This window comes from Rhamphochromis sp. 'chilingali' (assembly GCF_963969265.1).
Source record: "Rhamphochromis sp. 'chilingali' genome assembly, chromosome: 12".
Lineage (NCBI taxonomy): Eukaryota > Metazoa > Chordata > Actinopteri > Cichliformes > Cichlidae > Rhamphochromis > Rhamphochromis sp. 'chilingali'.
In genome coordinates, this window is record NC_137939.1 from 8729927 (window position 1) to 8747489 (window position 17563).

At 42.4% G+C, this 17563-nt stretch overlaps 2 protein-coding genes across 4 annotated transcripts in view; one reads left to right on the forward strand and one right to left on the reverse strand.

Moving 5' to 3' along the window:
* The first annotated feature begins 161 nt into the window (after nt 1-161).
* fsbp (fibrinogen silencer binding protein) lies at nt 162-5327 on the forward strand. Of its 2 annotated transcripts, XM_080899762.1 has the most exons (5): nt 162-471; nt 2556-2599; nt 2718-2886; nt 4252-4296; nt 4389-5327. In XM_080899762.1, exons 1-5 carry the CDS (start codon nt 267-269, stop codon nt 4748-4750), a joined length of 825 nt encoding a protein of 274 aa, XP_080755888.1. In that variant the 5' UTR covers nt 162-266; the 3' UTR covers nt 4751-5327. The 2 variants fall into 2 exon arrangements, with proteins under 2 accessions (XP_080755888.1, XP_080755889.1); XM_080899763.1 differs by lacking the exon at nt 4252-4296 and having other exon boundaries at nt 173-471.
* A 489-nt stretch (nt 5328-5816) lies between these two features.
* celsr3 (cadherin, EGF LAG seven-pass G-type receptor 3) overlaps nt 5817-17563 on the reverse strand; it is a 124790-nt gene continuing 113043 nt past the window's right edge. For both annotated transcript variants that reach the window (XM_080898063.1, XM_080898062.1), the window contains 8 exons: nt 17393-17519; nt 17143-17262; nt 15938-16035; nt 15328-15419; nt 14982-15155; nt 12841-13035; nt 9641-10703; nt 5817-9254 (listed from right to left, as the gene is read on the reverse strand). In XM_080898063.1, the coding sequence (XP_080754189.1) occupies nt 9227-9254; nt 9641-10703; nt 12841-13035; nt 14982-15155; nt 15328-15419; nt 15938-16035; nt 17143-17262; nt 17393-17519 (1897 nt within the window). In that variant the 3' untranslated portion in view covers nt 5817-9226. The remainder of the gene's footprint in view (nt 9255-9640; nt 10704-12840; nt 13036-14981; nt 15156-15327; nt 15420-15937; nt 16036-17142; nt 17263-17392; nt 17520-17563) is intronic.

The window sequence follows — 17563 nt, forward strand, 5'->3', positions numbered from 1 at the left end:
GAAATTCAGGCACTCTGATTCTACTGCGTTGCCTACTTCGGTGGGATTTGGGGTACATAACTGGAAAGTCATGTTAATTATCTCAGCGTTTAAATTATAACGTTTTCACGATATTTTGTAACCTAATGCCAAAAGATACATGCGCAACAGCGTAAATGTGTCTTCAAATCCTCGCAGAACACGTGAACGCATCACGAGGCAGTACATAAGGTAAGAGGTTGCTCCAGGCTGGGAGGTAGCGGTCCAGCTAACTTTTAGAGCTAGCTATGCCTGGCAAATGTAAATTCCAAGATTCCTGGCTCGCAAAGGATGTTTACAAGGACTGGCTGGTTAAGGACGTCCAGGACATTCATTTTGCCCGATGCAGGGCCTGTTGCAAATCAATCAAACTTCAGACGATGGGCGAGGCTGCCCTTACCAGCCACGCAGGGGGAGCTGGCCACAAAGCAGCGGTCCGCAAGCTGCTGGAAGGTGGGTCACTTCCAGTTTTTCAGACTGGAGAACATCTTGAAAGGAATGACAGAAATCTGTTAAGAGAATTCACGAGATCTTGGTGTGATAACTGCTTCATCGCTGTTTGTTAAGATGGTTTAATCGTGATGTGGTGTTATCGTTGGTGTGTGTGCGTGTGGCTACACCAGTCTAGACAGGAGTGTAAAAACATCTGTCCCAGGACGAGTGGTCATCAGGACATTACCGAGCACAGCTGTACAGTTTATGCAATTTCAGAGTTGATTTATATGGTGTCTGTTATGTCTTTGATTTAAGGTTTCTATATCCCGTGTCATTATAGCCTAAAAACAACAGCAAGGAGCAGCAGCCAGCATTCAGAGTCCGCTGAAGTAATAAGACTTCCTCCTGGGATAGCAACTATGTTTCCATTATTATTAAATTATGGCTCATTAAATACATTTTTAACATACAATGAATATAAGGTGCATTAGTTTGGTCTACTGCGTAGTTCAAGGGGTTAAGCAATGGATTTAATTAGGGTAATTCATTAAGACTGTAATGATGTTTGTTTGTTTAACAGAAAGTTGGAACACCCAATATCTCATTCATTCGTTTACTGACCCTGTAAAACAAATCCGGGTAACTTAAAGGTTTGTTTGTTTTTCCGGGTTTTTCTCTTTCTTTTAAAGCTCTTTAGCATTATATAATTTTTTTTATTAAATGAAAAATAATAATTATTGTTGTTGTTATGTCTTTGATGTAATTAAATAACCTGGGAGCACAGGCATGAAAAGTGTGTTTAATAGTGAGAAGTGGGAATCATCAGACACACCACGATATAATATTATTGGGATTTTTCACATTTTCTAATATGATATTAGCCTTCATGTTCTATAGGAATGTAACTAAAGTACAACCAGCTAGCAGCCTGTTGATTCAAGTCCCCTCAAGTCATGCTCACTGACACAGACTCGTTCAGACTGATGGTCACATGTTGGTGATCTGTCCGCCTTCATAAATTAGACAAGTTATTTTGCAAACCTTCAGATTTGACAGTCAGTCTGAGAATGATTGCAGTTGGTCTAAGTCAGACTGCGACTTATTGCGGAAAGGATGCCTCCTGTTATTTGACCTGTGAAAAGTAATTTTTTTGTGTGTGTGGATGTAAGAAGGTTGTTGTTCTATTTTTACTCATGTGACTGAGCCATGAGCTTGCTTTGTATTAGGAGATAACTTTGTCAAGAAAAGTGTGTTTGATGGTTTTTGGGTCAGAGTTTATTTCGTGTAAGTTTGCTCTGCTAACGTTGTCTCTGGATGGTGATATATGAAATCAGCCCTCTCATTCGTAGTATTCCCAGAGTACAGCTCTCTGTCTCAGCTGCTTGTACTCTGGTCCTAAAGAACAGGAAGGTTGTTGAGCACTGATATATTAATAAGATGTGAATTCCTCTCTGTGTAGACTGCAGCACATATATGGTTTTCAGTGATTTGTCACAGTTAATTACTGCTTTATACGAAGTACATTGCATGTAACTGCAACATTATTTGCAGTTGAAAAACGGTGATAAATCACAATATATGTTATTGCAATACTCAGAATAATGAGTAAAATGTTAAAAATCACAAAAATATCAAGTCACAAGTGAAGTATTGTAATAATATTGTTTCACTCTGTTTACAGAGCGATTAAAAGGACTGTGCTCATTTTATGACTGTCCCCCTTTTGCACGATACTGCTCATCTACACCAAGAAATGTTCAGTTTACCCAGCAGTTACTTAAAGTGTCTTATAGTATAATGAAGTCCTGAGAGTTTGTTAAACGTTTTACGCTTTTCACTTCATTCCATTTAGTAAACCTGCCACCAGGTTACTGACAGCACTTACTTTGTGGACTTTTTTACTTTCTAGGTTTGCTTTGCAGAAGCTCCGATATCATTTCTGCTTTTTTTGATGGCCATCATGATTAAGGTGCTTTATGGTGATGTTGTGCTTGTGTCCACCAGAGGGAGGCGCTCTTTGTTCATTTTTCTGATAGACATATACTTGCAGTCCCTCCCTGGTTGTCTCCTTATCCTTTTTTTTTTTTCTTCCTTATTATCAGGCTGTTTGATGGTGACAGGACAGGTGAATGGCAGCGTGAATCAGGTAATTACTTTTAAAGTTTTGGTTTCATTTTATTTAAGAGGTAAACCTGGAGCTGCTCATGACACCTTAGGTTCAGACATTAATCCCAGAAACACCAAATGGCTCGCCTCCTTCTTAGGCAGAGGACAGCAAGGAGCAAGTGGCCATCTGCCTCCAGCGTGACGCCTTGGACAGAATAACAGGCAACGACTGGTCAGATCTGCACCACAGCCCCTCTACAAACTCCACCTCCCACAATGCAGAGCTACAGGATGTGGCATTCCCTGCTGCCTACTTTACAGCACCAGGTACCAACAAATAACACCCTGCAAGCTGCTTGAGCATGTGTTGCTTGGAAACCCTTGCGCAGGGAACTTTCTGTGGGCAAATAGTGGGATATTCTACTATTAACTTGATTAATACTCCACTCTTAATTAAGAAACAATAACCTTGAGCTGAAGGAGATAATTGGCTCAGTTAACATTACTAAGGGTGAGGAGGAAAGGGCCTAATTATACACAGACTTCAATAAGTTATAGCTGTTTTGCTGCAGAGATGGCTTTAGTGTTGAATGCTTATTAGAAGATTGTGAATGGGAAGAAGCAGCCCATGTGACCAACCTAAATAAATTACTGTCATTAAGAAGATTGATAGCCCAATTAATAGCAGGGGGTATGCTGTTTGGAGTGCCCGTGTACCATGGTGTTACACGCTCACTGTGCATCATAAATATGAGACTAAATAGCTGTTTAGTTCATTCCTCTGCTTTTCCTCTAATTTATCTCCGAGGCTCCCCTTTTGTGGCTGAAATTGAATGTTTTGACAACCTGCAGTACTGTGCAAAAATCTTGAGCCACTCGTCATATATTACTTAAATGTAATATATGAGGCAAAAAGTAAAGTATATACAGTTCTGACGAGCTTGAAAGTCATTGTTTGGTGTGACCAAACACAGCCTGAACTCTCATAGGCGAGCTAGTCTTCAGAAATCTTTCTTCAGGTTACGTTTTTCTATCCAGGGATGTTTTTACTGTTTGTGTGTGTTTCATGCTGACAGTCTTTCCTGATGGTATCACATGTAGTACAGTACTTTTTAGCATTGAAAAAGAGCATTTAGCAGAAGAAGCATTCAGGTCAGTAAATTAGAATTTTTCTTTGCAGAGTTCTAAATAGATTTTCCATCGATGATACAGTTATGAATTGACCCAGACACTGTATGACAACCTCACACATGGATATATAAATCATCAGCTTACACCTGTGGCTGTACTGCAAAAGCATGTTCAAGTTTGTTTTCATTAACCCACTTTATTAAGAAACTTTTCTAAGTAATTCATAGCATTTCACATCTAATCCCTGTGACACATATTATATCTAACACAAACTATAACCTGCTGTATTTATTTAGTTTGCTTTGTTTACCTGTGACAAGGTATACCTTTGGTGAGCCAACTCGGGCTTTTTGAGTCTAACAGTTAGCACAGCTGTGCCTGCATCAGATCGCACAGTGGCTCACAAGAAGGAAAAACTATTATCCTAAATAAATCTGAGGATTTTCAAAATATAGTCCAGGTTAAAACTGTAAGACGATAGGTTTATCAGCTTTGCTCTGGCATTAAGGCGCAGGTAGATCTGACTGGGATTAAATTGTGTTTTGTTTTTTTAAATTTCAGCCTTATTCTCTAAACTGCAGCTCCTGGTGTTAAAGAGCCTTGAAAGTAAGAAAAGTGAATCTAAAGTTGCCTTGCAAACCTCAGATCGTGCTTTTTAGTACAAACCACAGTGAAGCTTTTGAACTTTGACCTCTCAGGCACCTCCAGGCTCAGCAGCCAGCATCTCCAACCATCAGGCGGCAAGACGGAAGACGCCGGGCGCCGCCCAGCTCAGCACGACTCCGTAGACCTGTCCAGACTGGAGCACCAGCAGAGATCGGACGCTCTGGAGCAGCAGCAGCAGATGAAGATCCTGGAGTGGGAGAATAGGATGAAGGTGCTGGCGTGGGAGCAGGAGCTGGTGAGGGAGAAGAGGAGAGCAGCCCGGCAGAAGGAGAAAGCCTTCAGGATGAAGAAGGCCTACTACAAGGCCAAGCTAAAGAGGATGGGCGAGGACGTGCCGCCATCTTCCTCCAGTAGTGGCGACGAAGCGGAGAAAACGTCTGACCCGACTGGCTGATACGCTCAAATGTTTCTATTTTTCGGAGTGTCATTCTTGTATTGTTTTGTGTATACGCCATGACACTACTTTTTGTTTTTTGTTACACATTGCTGCTGAAGAGTTTCACATTGAGCAACAATTGTTGTAATCACGGCAGCCAATCCCTCTGCAATGTGAGTTCCATCTTAATAGAGAAACATTTTAAGCAGTTTTTGAACTAATCTTTAAAAACGACACAACAGTACGGAGAACTGTAAGTCACTTTATACTCCTTGTTGAAATGGTTTGTAATGACAACCCTGTTTTATGTGTCATCTATCACAATCTAGCCCCGGATTGAAGAAATCAATTTTCATTGATCGTCTTAATGGTGTATTTTTTATTTTAATTTTTTTTAAAGGTCAAAGTTCGTTCGAGGTTATTTTAAAAGAAGAATGTACGCAGGTGACACGCACATGGGACGAAATGACATTCCTAAAAGGACAATCTTTTAACAGACTTTTTTAGTGCATGCTTTAACTTTGTTTTTGATATGTAAGTAAACAAATGTGTAAGTGAATAAATAAGTGGGAGAAACAGGTACCACACTGACGTATGTGCACACTTGTGATTGTTGTGCGTCTTCTTCTGAAAATGAGAGGTCTGTAATATTGAGTTGTAAGGCAGCATATAGAGGAAAGTATTGGGTCACACCACTTACCTACAAATACACTGGAGTACATGGACAGAAGGTCAGGTTGCCTTGTGTCCACATTCTTTTGGCCATTTTTAAAGTTCTCTGCTGGGACTGTGGTGGTAGGAGGGGTTCCACCACCACAGTGCTGTTTAAAAAAGAAAACTCTTTAAGAGTATCTTCAGCAAAATAATTAGGCGCACTCAGCGATCGTCAAAAACACCAAAAGAGGCCATTATCTTTTTGATGAATGCTGTTAAGGCCCCCGGTACAGTTCAAACACTTAGAGAATAGATGAAAAATGCAACGCTTTGAAAAATGGCTGCTCTCCCTCTGCTTTATGCCAGCTGACACTCAGGAGAGAGTGGTATTGATCTTCACAGCCAACTTTTGGCAGGAAGCATATTTCCCAAAAATGTCCATTTCCCCCCTTCGGATCCCAACGTTTTAGATCAAATATTTTTAGCTTTACTACTGCACATCAGTGCCTAATGAACCTGGCTGTGACCAAGCGGTAACATTAATAATCTAATAAGAGCACTGATGAGTTTTTGCTTCAGCCCTGCGTAGGTTAAAATCTTAAGATGCATGTATGCGCCGCTGATCCCCACCGTCTCTTGAGCTGAACGTCTCCGCCCTCCTCCGATGTCTCTGAATGTGACAGAATACTTTGAGAGTCAACGCAAGTCAGGGAGAGGAGCCTTCTAGAGAAAAACGTGTCACCCTGTCACAGGATCTTTCCTCCGCTCACTTTTTCTACACCTGAAAATGTCTGTTGGCATGAATATGAAACAGCAAAGCTCTTTGTGTCTCCCAGACAAGAATAATCAGAAAGAACACAGAGCCTTGTAGGAATAAGTCATTTTTTTTCTTTTTTAATGTCCAACATTTCTCTTGTTTCCGCGGTAACAGGGGGACAGCTGTTTCCATCCAGACGGCAAGATAGAAGGCATCCAATAATGAACACACAAGCTAACAAATACAACCTCCCATCATCTCTCCACCTCTCTCTGTTCCTCTCCTTTTGTCTCTAATCATCTTTTGTTGTTGTTGGTGGTTTTTGCTTGTTTGTTTGTCTGCCCTCGCTTCTGTGGCTCGGATTGGTCCGAACTACTGTTAAACCTGTAGTCAATTAATTGGATAGATTACCAGTTAAGATTAGACAACAGATCCAGTTTGAATACTGACTAAACTCTTCAGATTTGAATTCCAGGTGTAAGTTCGGATTCTTTTCTTGCCTTTCATCTGTGGATTTGTAGCCGTGAGAGTCAGATGACAGGAAATGTTACATATGACAACAAGAACATTTGCACACACACGCGCGCACACACACACACTTCCTCAACATCCTCTCATTCAGATGGCGAAAATAAGAAACCAATACAGTGTCAATAAATTATCAATAAATAAAGTAAATCTCATGTCTTTCAAAGTTGAAGGTCAGCTGAAGAAAAATATAGATGGAGAAGAAAATAGGATTTGTCAGGCTAACAGACCGGTGGGTGGTGTTGCGCTGCACTCGGGACTTTTTTGGCAATAATACTGTCGCAAATAGGTTGTGCTTGTCACGTCTCAGGGACACGGGACCGGCAGAGCAGCGGTCAGAGCAGGCAGATATGCACTTATTTGTAAGGTGTGTGTTTATTTCCACTTCGAGCGTTTCCATCCACGTGTCTTTTTTTCTCTCTGTCTCCCTGTGATGAGTAACATCCACGCCTTCCTCCCTGCGGCTACATTTCTGCAGTCATGTTTCCTGACCCAATTTGTTCTTCTTGCAACCTTGCCTGATTTGGTATCTTTTTTAAAAAAAAAAATCTTTCCCGTTATGCAATATCTTAGCCTTATTTTTTTTTTATTACTTTTTGCATTGGCTTTTGGCTGTTTTCTGCTCAAAGACACAGACAACACATGTTGGCAACACAGAACTCCCATTTTCCTTCAGTTTTTACAACCCGCTGTAGTTTCCTATAGAAAAAAGCCTCCCTGTCCCCGTCTCCACTCCTGAAAACGCCCATGTGTTGTTACCTTAAAGGCTGAACTCTGGGCTTCCTCCGACAGCTGCGAGAAAGGTGCAGCTGCTGATGGAAAGACCTGCATCTCGAAACCACTTAGAGGCTTTTAGCGCTGACACAGCTGACATCTCCTCTGCAATCTGCCGCAGAAGCTTTGACGGATCTTGAAAGATAACTCATTTTTTGTGAAACCATCTAAATGAGAATCTGAATAAATAAAAATCAGTTTTCGTGTTTTTTTTTTTGTGGGCTCGTGTTCGATTGTTTCTGAAGCATGAGCTTCTTTTCTGTTGAATTTCTCAAATATAAAGGAGCAATTTAAATATTCAGGTTGGCACCATGCTGTGAACATACCACAGTGCTGCTTTCATGTCTTCACACAAATATCTGAGTGTGTTACGATGACTCTTATCCGCTCCCTTCCCACATGAAAATCCGCTTGCTTATGTACTACGCGGGTAAAATAAAATGGCAAACAGTTATGCGGGTTATGTAGTAGCGCTGATCACGGCCTCATGAAGAGAAACAGCTTTTAATTTGAGACTTCTTACTGAAAAAGATCATGATTTAACAAAACCGAGCTACAACGCGCCCTGCACGAGTCATTTCCATCAGAGGAAATAGAAGAATATCAGGGTTTCATACAGATTTTAAGTCCCTTTGGTTTAGTTTTGCGGAGAAGCTTTTACGAATGGTCTTGAGGTTCGGCTGCTCCTGTGTCGTCCCTCGAGGCAGGCATCAAAGTGCACAAAACTTTGAGGGGATTTAAATGGTTGTTACGCGATACATCCTCATCCAGAGAGGCAGACAGAGATATCAACCTTCACCCACCAGGTCTCCAGAACGCTACAGATATGGTCTTGTAATATCAGCCGTCTGATATGGTCTGGTTCAGATAGCACCAGGCATGAAGATACACAGATAGATGACAAGGTCACATTCATATACAGCACAGAGCTGATGCATTGACGCTTGTGACTGAGCTTTTTAACTGCTGAGCCGCCAACTTTAAACCTTCAGGCTTTTTCTCTGCACAATCATCTCGCTCCATCAAATCTCTTAAAATAACTCCTCCTTCTATTTACAATCACTTCCTCCTCCTGCTTCGATATTTTCCCTCCAACCACATCTCGCGGTTTCGATAATCTCATTCGATTCTATTGCCAGACCCCTGTCGCTATACATAAAGTTGATGCGTGTGAGGAAATGTTTCTAGGGAAAACCTTTTTTAGGGAGAAATTTGGGGAGTTTTTTTTTCTTTTTGTGGGGAGGGGGATCCCCCCCCTCAGCAACGACCAAGACTGCACTCACACCAACCTCACTCACAACCTCACATGAGCACAGTCATTAAAAAAAAAAAAAGAAACATCACAAGAGATTTCTTCTTCATCTCCAATGAAAAAGATACAAAATGTATAAAAATGTTATTTACAGTTTCTTTTTTTTTTCTCATTTTGACGGATCTCGTTTGTTTGAAATCTGAGGAGTTTGTGTTTTTGCCTTTAAGAGTTTGTAGGTAGTAGAGGTGGTTGACTCATCGTCCACAGAAACATCGTCGTTCGCCGTAGGCGGTGACACTCGAAAACTCTTTACACAGTACACGCCGCCCACTGACTTTCTCTTGAATCTGTGTTATCATTGGATGTTTTGTCCGTCTTTGTGTCTCTGCGTTTCCTCTGTCTCGGTTTTGTTTCCCTGTCCTCGAATGTTCCAGGTTGTCCCGGTGCTTCAGGTCCATCCGCGACCTTTGAACATGTCCAATGTGACCCCAGCACTGTAGAAATGCATTAAGGGATGCGGAGGTTGTCATCAAGACTGTCCCTCACTTCTGTTGGCTCTAAGGTGAAGGAAAGAAAAATGAGTCATCACTACGTCTGTACAGCACTTCACTAATTGTAAATTCAAGTTCACAGTGAAACTACAGAAGTAAAATGGAAATGGGCTTTGCAGGCAAAAGGACAAAGAAAAAGAGAGGGAGAGAAGAGGGAGATGGAAAACAGAAGAAAATAGACTGAGACACATGGGAAGAGATGATAAAGAAGCTGGAACGCAGGAAGCCTGCTGAAAGGGTTGGGGAAGGCTGAGATAAACAAACTAGAATAGCACAAGTCAAAAGTCCAAGATGACAGATGCTGGAGAAAAGAGGAAGAGAAGAAGATGCATGTGAGAAAAGGACAGGAGGAGGGTGGGTTGAGGGTGGATTTTCCACTCAGAAGGACTTACTCCGAGTCAGGGGAGACTTCAGATATGCTATGGGAGGTGGCAGACTGGGACGGGGATGGGGAGGGTCCGTGGACGGAGCCGTTTGGACCAGTGTTTGGGGCAGCAGGGGGAGGAGTGAGGACAGAGGAATTGAAGGATGCTAAAATGGAGGAAAGAATATCCAGGTGTTCACTGGACGGTTGTCGACCCAAGGGGTTTGGATTTGAACCTGCGACCTGGGGGGCAACCTGACCAGGAAACCTACATGAAGCTGAGTCCAGTCGTCCTCTGGCGTGAGCTGAAGGAGGTAGGTGCTCCTGCTGAGGCTCCTCAGATATCGGGGGAGGAGGAGAAGAGGAGGGCGGCTGGTCAGGGTGTGAAGGCTGGCGGGGTGGCAGAGTGCGGAGCCACTCCCGACACGGCTGGGCCTGGGCTCCCATTCCATTGGTGTCAAGTTGCTCCCTTGATCTACTGCTCACGAGAGCTTCTTCGAGGTGCTCCCGGGATGAGGCCTGTCGCCGAGTCAGCGAGCTCAGCTGCAACCTTGATCCGCCGAGGTATCCCTCAATCCCGGCACTGACAGCCCCTCCGTTTCCACTCACATCCTCCCTCGATCCGTGGAAACCAGTAGCATGGTGGTTGTCCAGTCTGTCCCTTGATCCTGTCAAGTTCTCCCTGGATAATGAGACTCGCTGGTGATCCAGGGTCCCTAACATTGACCCTGGCCCCAGCCCCAGCTCTCTCCTCCTGGGTAAGAGATCCAAGTTGTCCCTGGAGCCCCGGCAGTCCAACCGGTCTCTTGATCCTCCGACCGTCTGTCTCCCGAGTGGATCCCTGGACAGCTGCCTCCGTGCAAGCGAGTCCAGGTGCTCCCTAGAGGAGTAGCGGGAAGCTGGCTGGGAGAGAGAGCCGGAGCCTCCAGTGGCACCAGCTGTGGCAGAGTACATACGACCGTAGGAGGCAGCAGGAACACCTCGGTGGCCAAGAGTAGAGGTTCGGTACCAGTTGAGCTCACTGGGGACCCGGCCCATACTGGAAAGACCCTGGAGTGCGGGAGGACAGCCAAGACGGTTCTTGAGGATTCCTGGGACAAAGAAAATGAAACCACAAGAAAAAAAGAGGAAGGCGTTAGTGGTAGAAATGGAGAAGAAGGAGAAACCTGAAGAAGAGATTAGATTCCATTAGGTTACTGGATGAATCATCCATCTATCACAATAACTGGCTTAAAATAATCAAATCAGGAAACCTGAGGATACAAAGAGAGCTTTCAGAGAAATACAAGCTGTCTTAGCCTCGTCTTCTTAAGTAAATCTGCACATAACAGGTGCTCACGAGCGCTCATTTTCAAAAAATACTGGGTTGATGATTAGATCAACTGTCAGTCTGTCGTGACACCTAAAACATGTCGTAGCTGTGACCTTATTGGCTGCTAATCCATCGTGGGACGCTGGACTGTTTCAATTCGACTGTGGTTTGGCAACAACATAGTAAAACTAGTAAAAATGTTTTTTCCAGTGACTGTGATTACATGAAGCTTAAGACTTTTGAGAGAATCCAACTGCCTTACAATGTAAGGACAGGCATTTACATTGTAAAAGTCTCATGATGAGAGAAGAAGGCGAAGAAAAGCGGAAGAAATCAAATGATGAAGAGAAGCCATTTAGAAAGAGGCAGAAAATGAGTCACACAACTATCACATTTACCAAAAAGCAGGACTACTCACATTAAACCATTTTTGCATGCCTACGCGGGTGTTCATTTGTCGGTATATGACTGGGTATATGGCTATTTTCATTCCCTGAAATGTCACTCATGCTTTCAGGCTACAACCTTTTCTTTTTCTTACTTGCATCTGATTGGGCCTTTATTTCTACATGTGCACATGCCAGTTATATACTTTATGTGTGCACTATATGCTGAGTATGCATATTATATTTCATACACTCAATAGACACTTTGTTGGGTACACCTGTTCGGCAGCTTGTCAACACAAATCGCTAACGAACCAATCAAATGGCAAGAACTCCCGTGCATTCAGGCATGTAGACATGGTCAAACCGACCTGCTAAAGTTCAAACTGAGAATCAGAATGAGGAAAGTGACTCTGAACATGGTTGTTCATGGTGTTCGTTGTTCTAAGTATTTCAGAAACTGCTGATCTATTAGGATTTTCCCCACACAACCATCACTATGGTTTACAGAGAATGCCCTGTCGATGTCAGCAGACAGAGGAGACTGGCCAAACTGCTTCGAGTTGACAGGAATGCAACAATGACTATGTTATGTTAGGATACAAAACATCTGTATGTAATACACATGTGGTTATCAAAGTCTAAATGACAACAAGAAAACTATCAGGTTGTACATTTACAGCACTACAGGAACAAAAAAGCTAAAGTACGGTCCAAAATAAAATAAATATTTGAGTGAGTGACGGGTCTCTGGGTCACCCCGAAGATGAACTGAGATAATCAACCCATATATGAGACAAACTGCTCAAACAGCAGATAAATTCTCTGTTATTGAACTTTGGTTTAAATTATGCTTTGCTGGTTCAGCTCATGCAGCTGACACCACCTCCATCTCCCTCTTGGCAAAATGTTCCATTCTGCATTACTCAGACAGGATATCTGGAGACACTCATTAGATAACAGGATGAAGAAGATCACAGATTTAGGATACTCAGACCAGGCACTGATATGCAGAGGCACAGTCTGTCTGACAATCAATGACTTTTACCAAGTAGATATTTATAATGATGACAAAAAAGAAGAAATAAAAGTAGCAAGAGTCTGTTAACGTCACATTAAAGTTCCATCCATCCATTCGCTTCCGCTTATCCTTTTCAGGGTCGCGGGGGGTGCTGGAGCCTATCCTAGCTGTCACAGGGGTACACCCTGGACAGGTCGACAGTCTGTAGCAGGGCTAACACACAGAGACAGACAACCATTCACACTCACATTCACACCTATGGGCAATTTAGACTAATCAATTAACCTATCCCCACAAACTGCATGTCACGGTGGGAGGAAGCCGGAGTACCCGGAGGGAACGAGTTTCATTGTTTCAGAATAGTCATCACTGTTTTCCATTTTGCTGTTTGTACCTTGCATGAGTCTGTATCTAAAGCTTTAATTTACACATAAAAGTAAAATAAGGCACAATCCAAAGTGTATGTGCACCCTTCCGATTGTGTCTAGTTGTTCACGTGTGTCTCTCACCTTTGCGGTGCCTGTGTGGCTGGGTGAGGCCGTTCTCGTCTCCACTAGTGAGCGCTGCGTCTAGCTGGTTGTTATTTGCTGCGTCCTTGCTGTAATCTGCCCCCAGGGGGCGCTCTGAGCCCCACTTCTGCAGAGTGCGTGCCTCGCACTCTTCCAAAGCTGGCCAATAGGATAAAAGGTCGTTGCCGTCCAGCTCTGTCATACACGGAAAACTCAGTGACACCTCATGAGGGAAATCTATGTCTGATCATTAAGTAGTGAGCAGTAACAAAACAAAGGAGACCTTATTGGGAAGTAGTCTGAATCACTATTAATGCAGTCGTCACTAAAATAGTTGTTATTTTTATTATAGCCTATACAAAACAGTCATAAAGAGCTATATTCTAATGGATCATATTCTCATCTTTTTAATTTCATTTTATTGCCTCATGCACGTCCCCAAGAACACAAAAACAGATGTCTGCAACTAATAGCAGTTGTCAGCATACAAAATAGCATATGTTCATTATCAAATCAGAAGCCAGAGCTAATTAAAAGTGTCAAAAAGGACATTTTTCAGGCCGCTGCAAACGACCCATGAACTCGAGTTTTTAGCATGCACAGCAGAAGCTGATTTAAGGAGAACGAGACAGAGTGACATCATCAATGTCAGCCCTTTAAACCAATCTGTGTTATTTGGACCCACATTTTGTAAAGGATATTATCAGTGGTAAGGATTTAATAATTGTGAAAAGTTGTGTGGATGAAGAATTTAGGCTGCAAGTAAAGTTTTATCAATTTATTTCAGATTTACTTTTTAAATGAATCTTTTCTAAACTAAAGGTGAAAACTTCATGTATTTCCTTTTTAACTTATTAACCAAAGAATATTTTACATTTTGCTTAAATGATTAACTTCCTAAATAATCCATCGTCAGAACTACAAAGAAATGAAATAATGATTATTCCCTCCAGCTGTAACATGCATGAGAGCAAGCATCATTGATACATCAAATGCTTTAATCTTTTTCAGGCTTTTAAAATCAGCAAGCCTGCTGTGACTGTGAATAAAACAAAAGATCATCGGCACCGGGTTATAAAAAACAAGAAAATCTATTCATATTGTTGTCCTGAACACATTCCCGGTGCAGTCCTCGAACACTGCGGAGATGCAGGGGTTAATGCTTTGTCACAGAGAACTGGACGCATTCAGACTGTGACCTTTCAGTAAAAAGCCAAAATGTTTCAGGCCCTCCAGTTTGACTGCACTGATGTATTGATCGGACTGTAACAGCCATCTGGATCTTGCCTTCCTCTATTGAACGATGGCTGTGGTCTGGTTAGACTCTGAACAGAGTTCGTGTGACCCCAGCGGCTTAAGAAGCTAAGAATTGATTGGTTAAATGGATTTATAGATTTGCAGATATTTGGCATTTTCTCAGTGTGAAACATTTCACGGAAACTGTACTCGCGTGACATTTATATCACACACTATGACGTGCGTAAACTCATATATTATGCATGATAAACTTGTCATTGTGTATCACAAGAAGGAGTGTATTGATTAATGTATGCCTGCATTGACATTTCCTCTTCCTGGAGGTGGATGCTATTCTTGCTTACACATAGCGCACAATATACAAATATACAATATACAAATGATTTAAATGCTATTTCACAGACCGGCAGAATCCATATGTTTAATATGTGTTGGTTGGACACATAATACACACTATAAAAGGACAGTGATATTGCAGATAATTGAATTATGCTGCAGCAGCAGTTTTAAAAGTTTCTATTGAAGTTATAGTAATCTGCTGTTGCCTTGAGTCTGCATACTGACTCTGTGTTCTTGTAATTGCTATGAACTCAACCTGACTAAAGCTTTATTACTCTGCAAAGAAGCTCTTTGTAAACTTTAATTACCTTTCAAACATACCGAGGATGAACATTTAAAAGTAGTCTTTAAAAAAAAGTGAACAAATTAAATGTTTTGTGCCAACAAAAGACATCCAGACATTGCAGAACATTTTGATGGGACCCATAACTCTTAGGCTTTCAGTGATGAAGCACTCCTAATGAGACACTTCTCCATTACTGACTTTAAACAATAAAAATGTCAAAAATAGAATTAATATAAACTCGGTAACACGGAAAATCTACCTTTGGTGCCGTTGTTGGCGGGCTCTGTGAGCAGGCGCTCGCCGTGATTGGAGCGCTTGAATCGCCGCTGGATGCGGCCACGGAGACGGACGTTGTCCTCGCTTTCCGAAGAAGGAATGGAGAGACTGCGCTCTTCCTCCATAGAGAGATCAGAGTCTGAGTCGGAATCTTCACCTGGATAAAGAAAGGGAGAAGGGACGATAAAGCGGGAGTGAGAAAGTGAGGAAAAGGATAGGGCTGATGTGTTGGTATTCTTGAGTAAATGTTCTTGATCCTTAGTTAAATATGGGCAGAGATAAAGTCTTTGTTTTTCAGAGATTCATGTCTGCTCATTATGCATATTCACCCCCGTCTCTGTGGAACATGGCTACATCCAGGTCAGTTGCACCAGTGTGGACGATGTTTTGCTCCAGAGTCTGACGAGCCAAAAGGTTTTCTCTAACAGGGGAGTAGAAGAGAAGTTAGGCGAACACACACAAACAATAGAAGCACACAGAAACAGGCAGATACATATTTGAAAAAAAGCGAGAGTCCTTTCAAACACAAATACTAGTGTGCACGCTTCATACAGGCCAAGACATGGCATGAAGACAGACAATCACTGAGCCATGAAGATATTAACAGCCACTCTCAGGGTACATTAGTGTTGCTCTACATGCAGTACAGTACATTGTTCAGTCTAATCTTCTTCATCTTTACCCCACTGACCCACAAAATGAAAAACAGGGTTTTATGCAGGGAGGGAATTTCCTCCCTAAGGCGACTTTATCCAAAAACCACAGACCCAACAAACCCGCCAGAATCCCATCTGAATGATAGACTATCCTTGTTTTTCAAGCATCAATTTATTGTTGTTATATTTTATGGCATTAAACCACCACGATGTGCACATCTACCTTAATATATTGGTAAAAACTGTGACACGTGTCCATTCATGCGTGCATGCGTTCAGATACCTGGCAGAGCTGACGGAGGAGATGGTGGAGGTTCCCAGTGTGATGCGGTGCAGCCCGCTCTGCTCCAACAGTGAAGGGTTGTGATAGGGGTTCTGTGCCTGAGCACACAAAAACACACGCAAGAAGCTTTAAAAAATAGCTCCCAGCTTTCAACCTGTGTCCAGGAGGCTAGGCATGTGGAACATAAGACTCTGAGATGTGACAAGACTTCTGTTATCTGCTGATAAATCACAAAAGGACGCTAATAGGGGGTCATCCATGCATATAATCCATCAGTGCTAAAAACAGCATAGTGCACATAATAATAGTCTTGAATTTTGCCCATATGACTCAGTAATAGAGAGGAAGAGCTTTGGAGGAAATGGGGTTTAAAAGGGTGGAAACAACACATCTCATACGCGCACACACGTAAACTTCCCCACACATACACACCAACATCTCACGCACACAAACTGGCAACAAACTGTATGGGGTTCACTGCACTGACAGAGATTCAAAGGAAATATGGAACATGTATATATATACAAAGTTCAAACACACAGAAGCGATAGTAAAGATTCTGATGCTGACGGCTGAGAATTCATACACACAAGCACACACACACACACACACACACACGAGACATGGGAAGTAAGGAAAGATGTGAAAGTAGGATAGCATTTCATACACACGCATAAAAGCATCATTAAATCGGCACTGCACAGTGCTTTTGCGAAAGCGGGCTAAAGAGCAGGCAGGGATCCACTAGCTGGTATAATGTTTTATGTGGGTCAGCTAGGAACCCCGAGGGCAGCTGGAGAGGACAGAGACACGACAGGAAAGATTGATGGAAGGATAGAGGGAAGGAGAAATTCAGGGCAGGAGGGCTATTGTGCTGTCTAGTAATGGGCACAGCAGCAGGAGAAAACTTAGTAAACGGCTTTAAGGATCACGCAGCTAGGACATTTATGCCTTTGCATTATGATCTTAGATTCACTTAGCTTGTCATCACTGTGCAATAATAATGATAATAATCTTTTGGATACCATAGTTCTTTTAAAAATTAGTTTTCATCTTCATTTTGCTATACTTTTGTGCATGCATTCTGCTAATGCAGTATATTAATGATTCAACAGTCAGGCTAATTCAAGAAAAAAGGTGTTTAGCTTTAGCGGTAGCAGTATAGATATGCTCGCAAACTGGATATTTATGTATGTTGGACTTACTGTGCTCTGCGGTGGTCTTGGGGGATCTTCTCCAGGACTCTTCTTACCCAAACAGGCGACTCTCCATGCCTCCTGAACTTCTGAGTTGAACACGGTGAAGACTAGCATCACTGACAGACCCTGGGAAAGATGATAAAGAGATATAAAATAAAAATCACAAAAACAAAAACACACAGACTGACAAACAAGATTCAAAAGCTACAGGTAGAGATCGCACTTTGTTGTGTATCTGATCATGCTTTGTTCGTACCTGTACTAGGCAGAGGACATCAAATATGTAGTAGAAAGCCAGTATGCTGTTATTTACAGCCATCAGACCACACAGCCAGGTGGAGGTGGCCACCAGCAACAGCAAGAAGGCATTGCGGATAGTGGCGCTGCAGAGAGGCAGACAGAAGCAAAGAGGGCAGTGGAGGAGAAA

Bases quoted from the DNA above. Each gene is read 5' to 3' on its own strand.
- fsbp (XM_080899762.1), top strand. From the start codon at position 267: ATGCCTGGCAAATGTAAATTCCAAGATTCCTGGCTCGCAAAGGATGTT. The intron at 472-2,555 runs GTGGGTCACTTC...CCTTATTATCAG, and splicing joins GGTCCGCAAGCTGCTGGAAG to GCTGTTTGATGGTGACAGGA. The intron at 2,600-2,717 runs GTAATTACTTTT...CCTCCTTCTTAG, and splicing joins TGAATGGCAGCGTGAATCAG to GCAGAGGACAGCAAGGAGCA.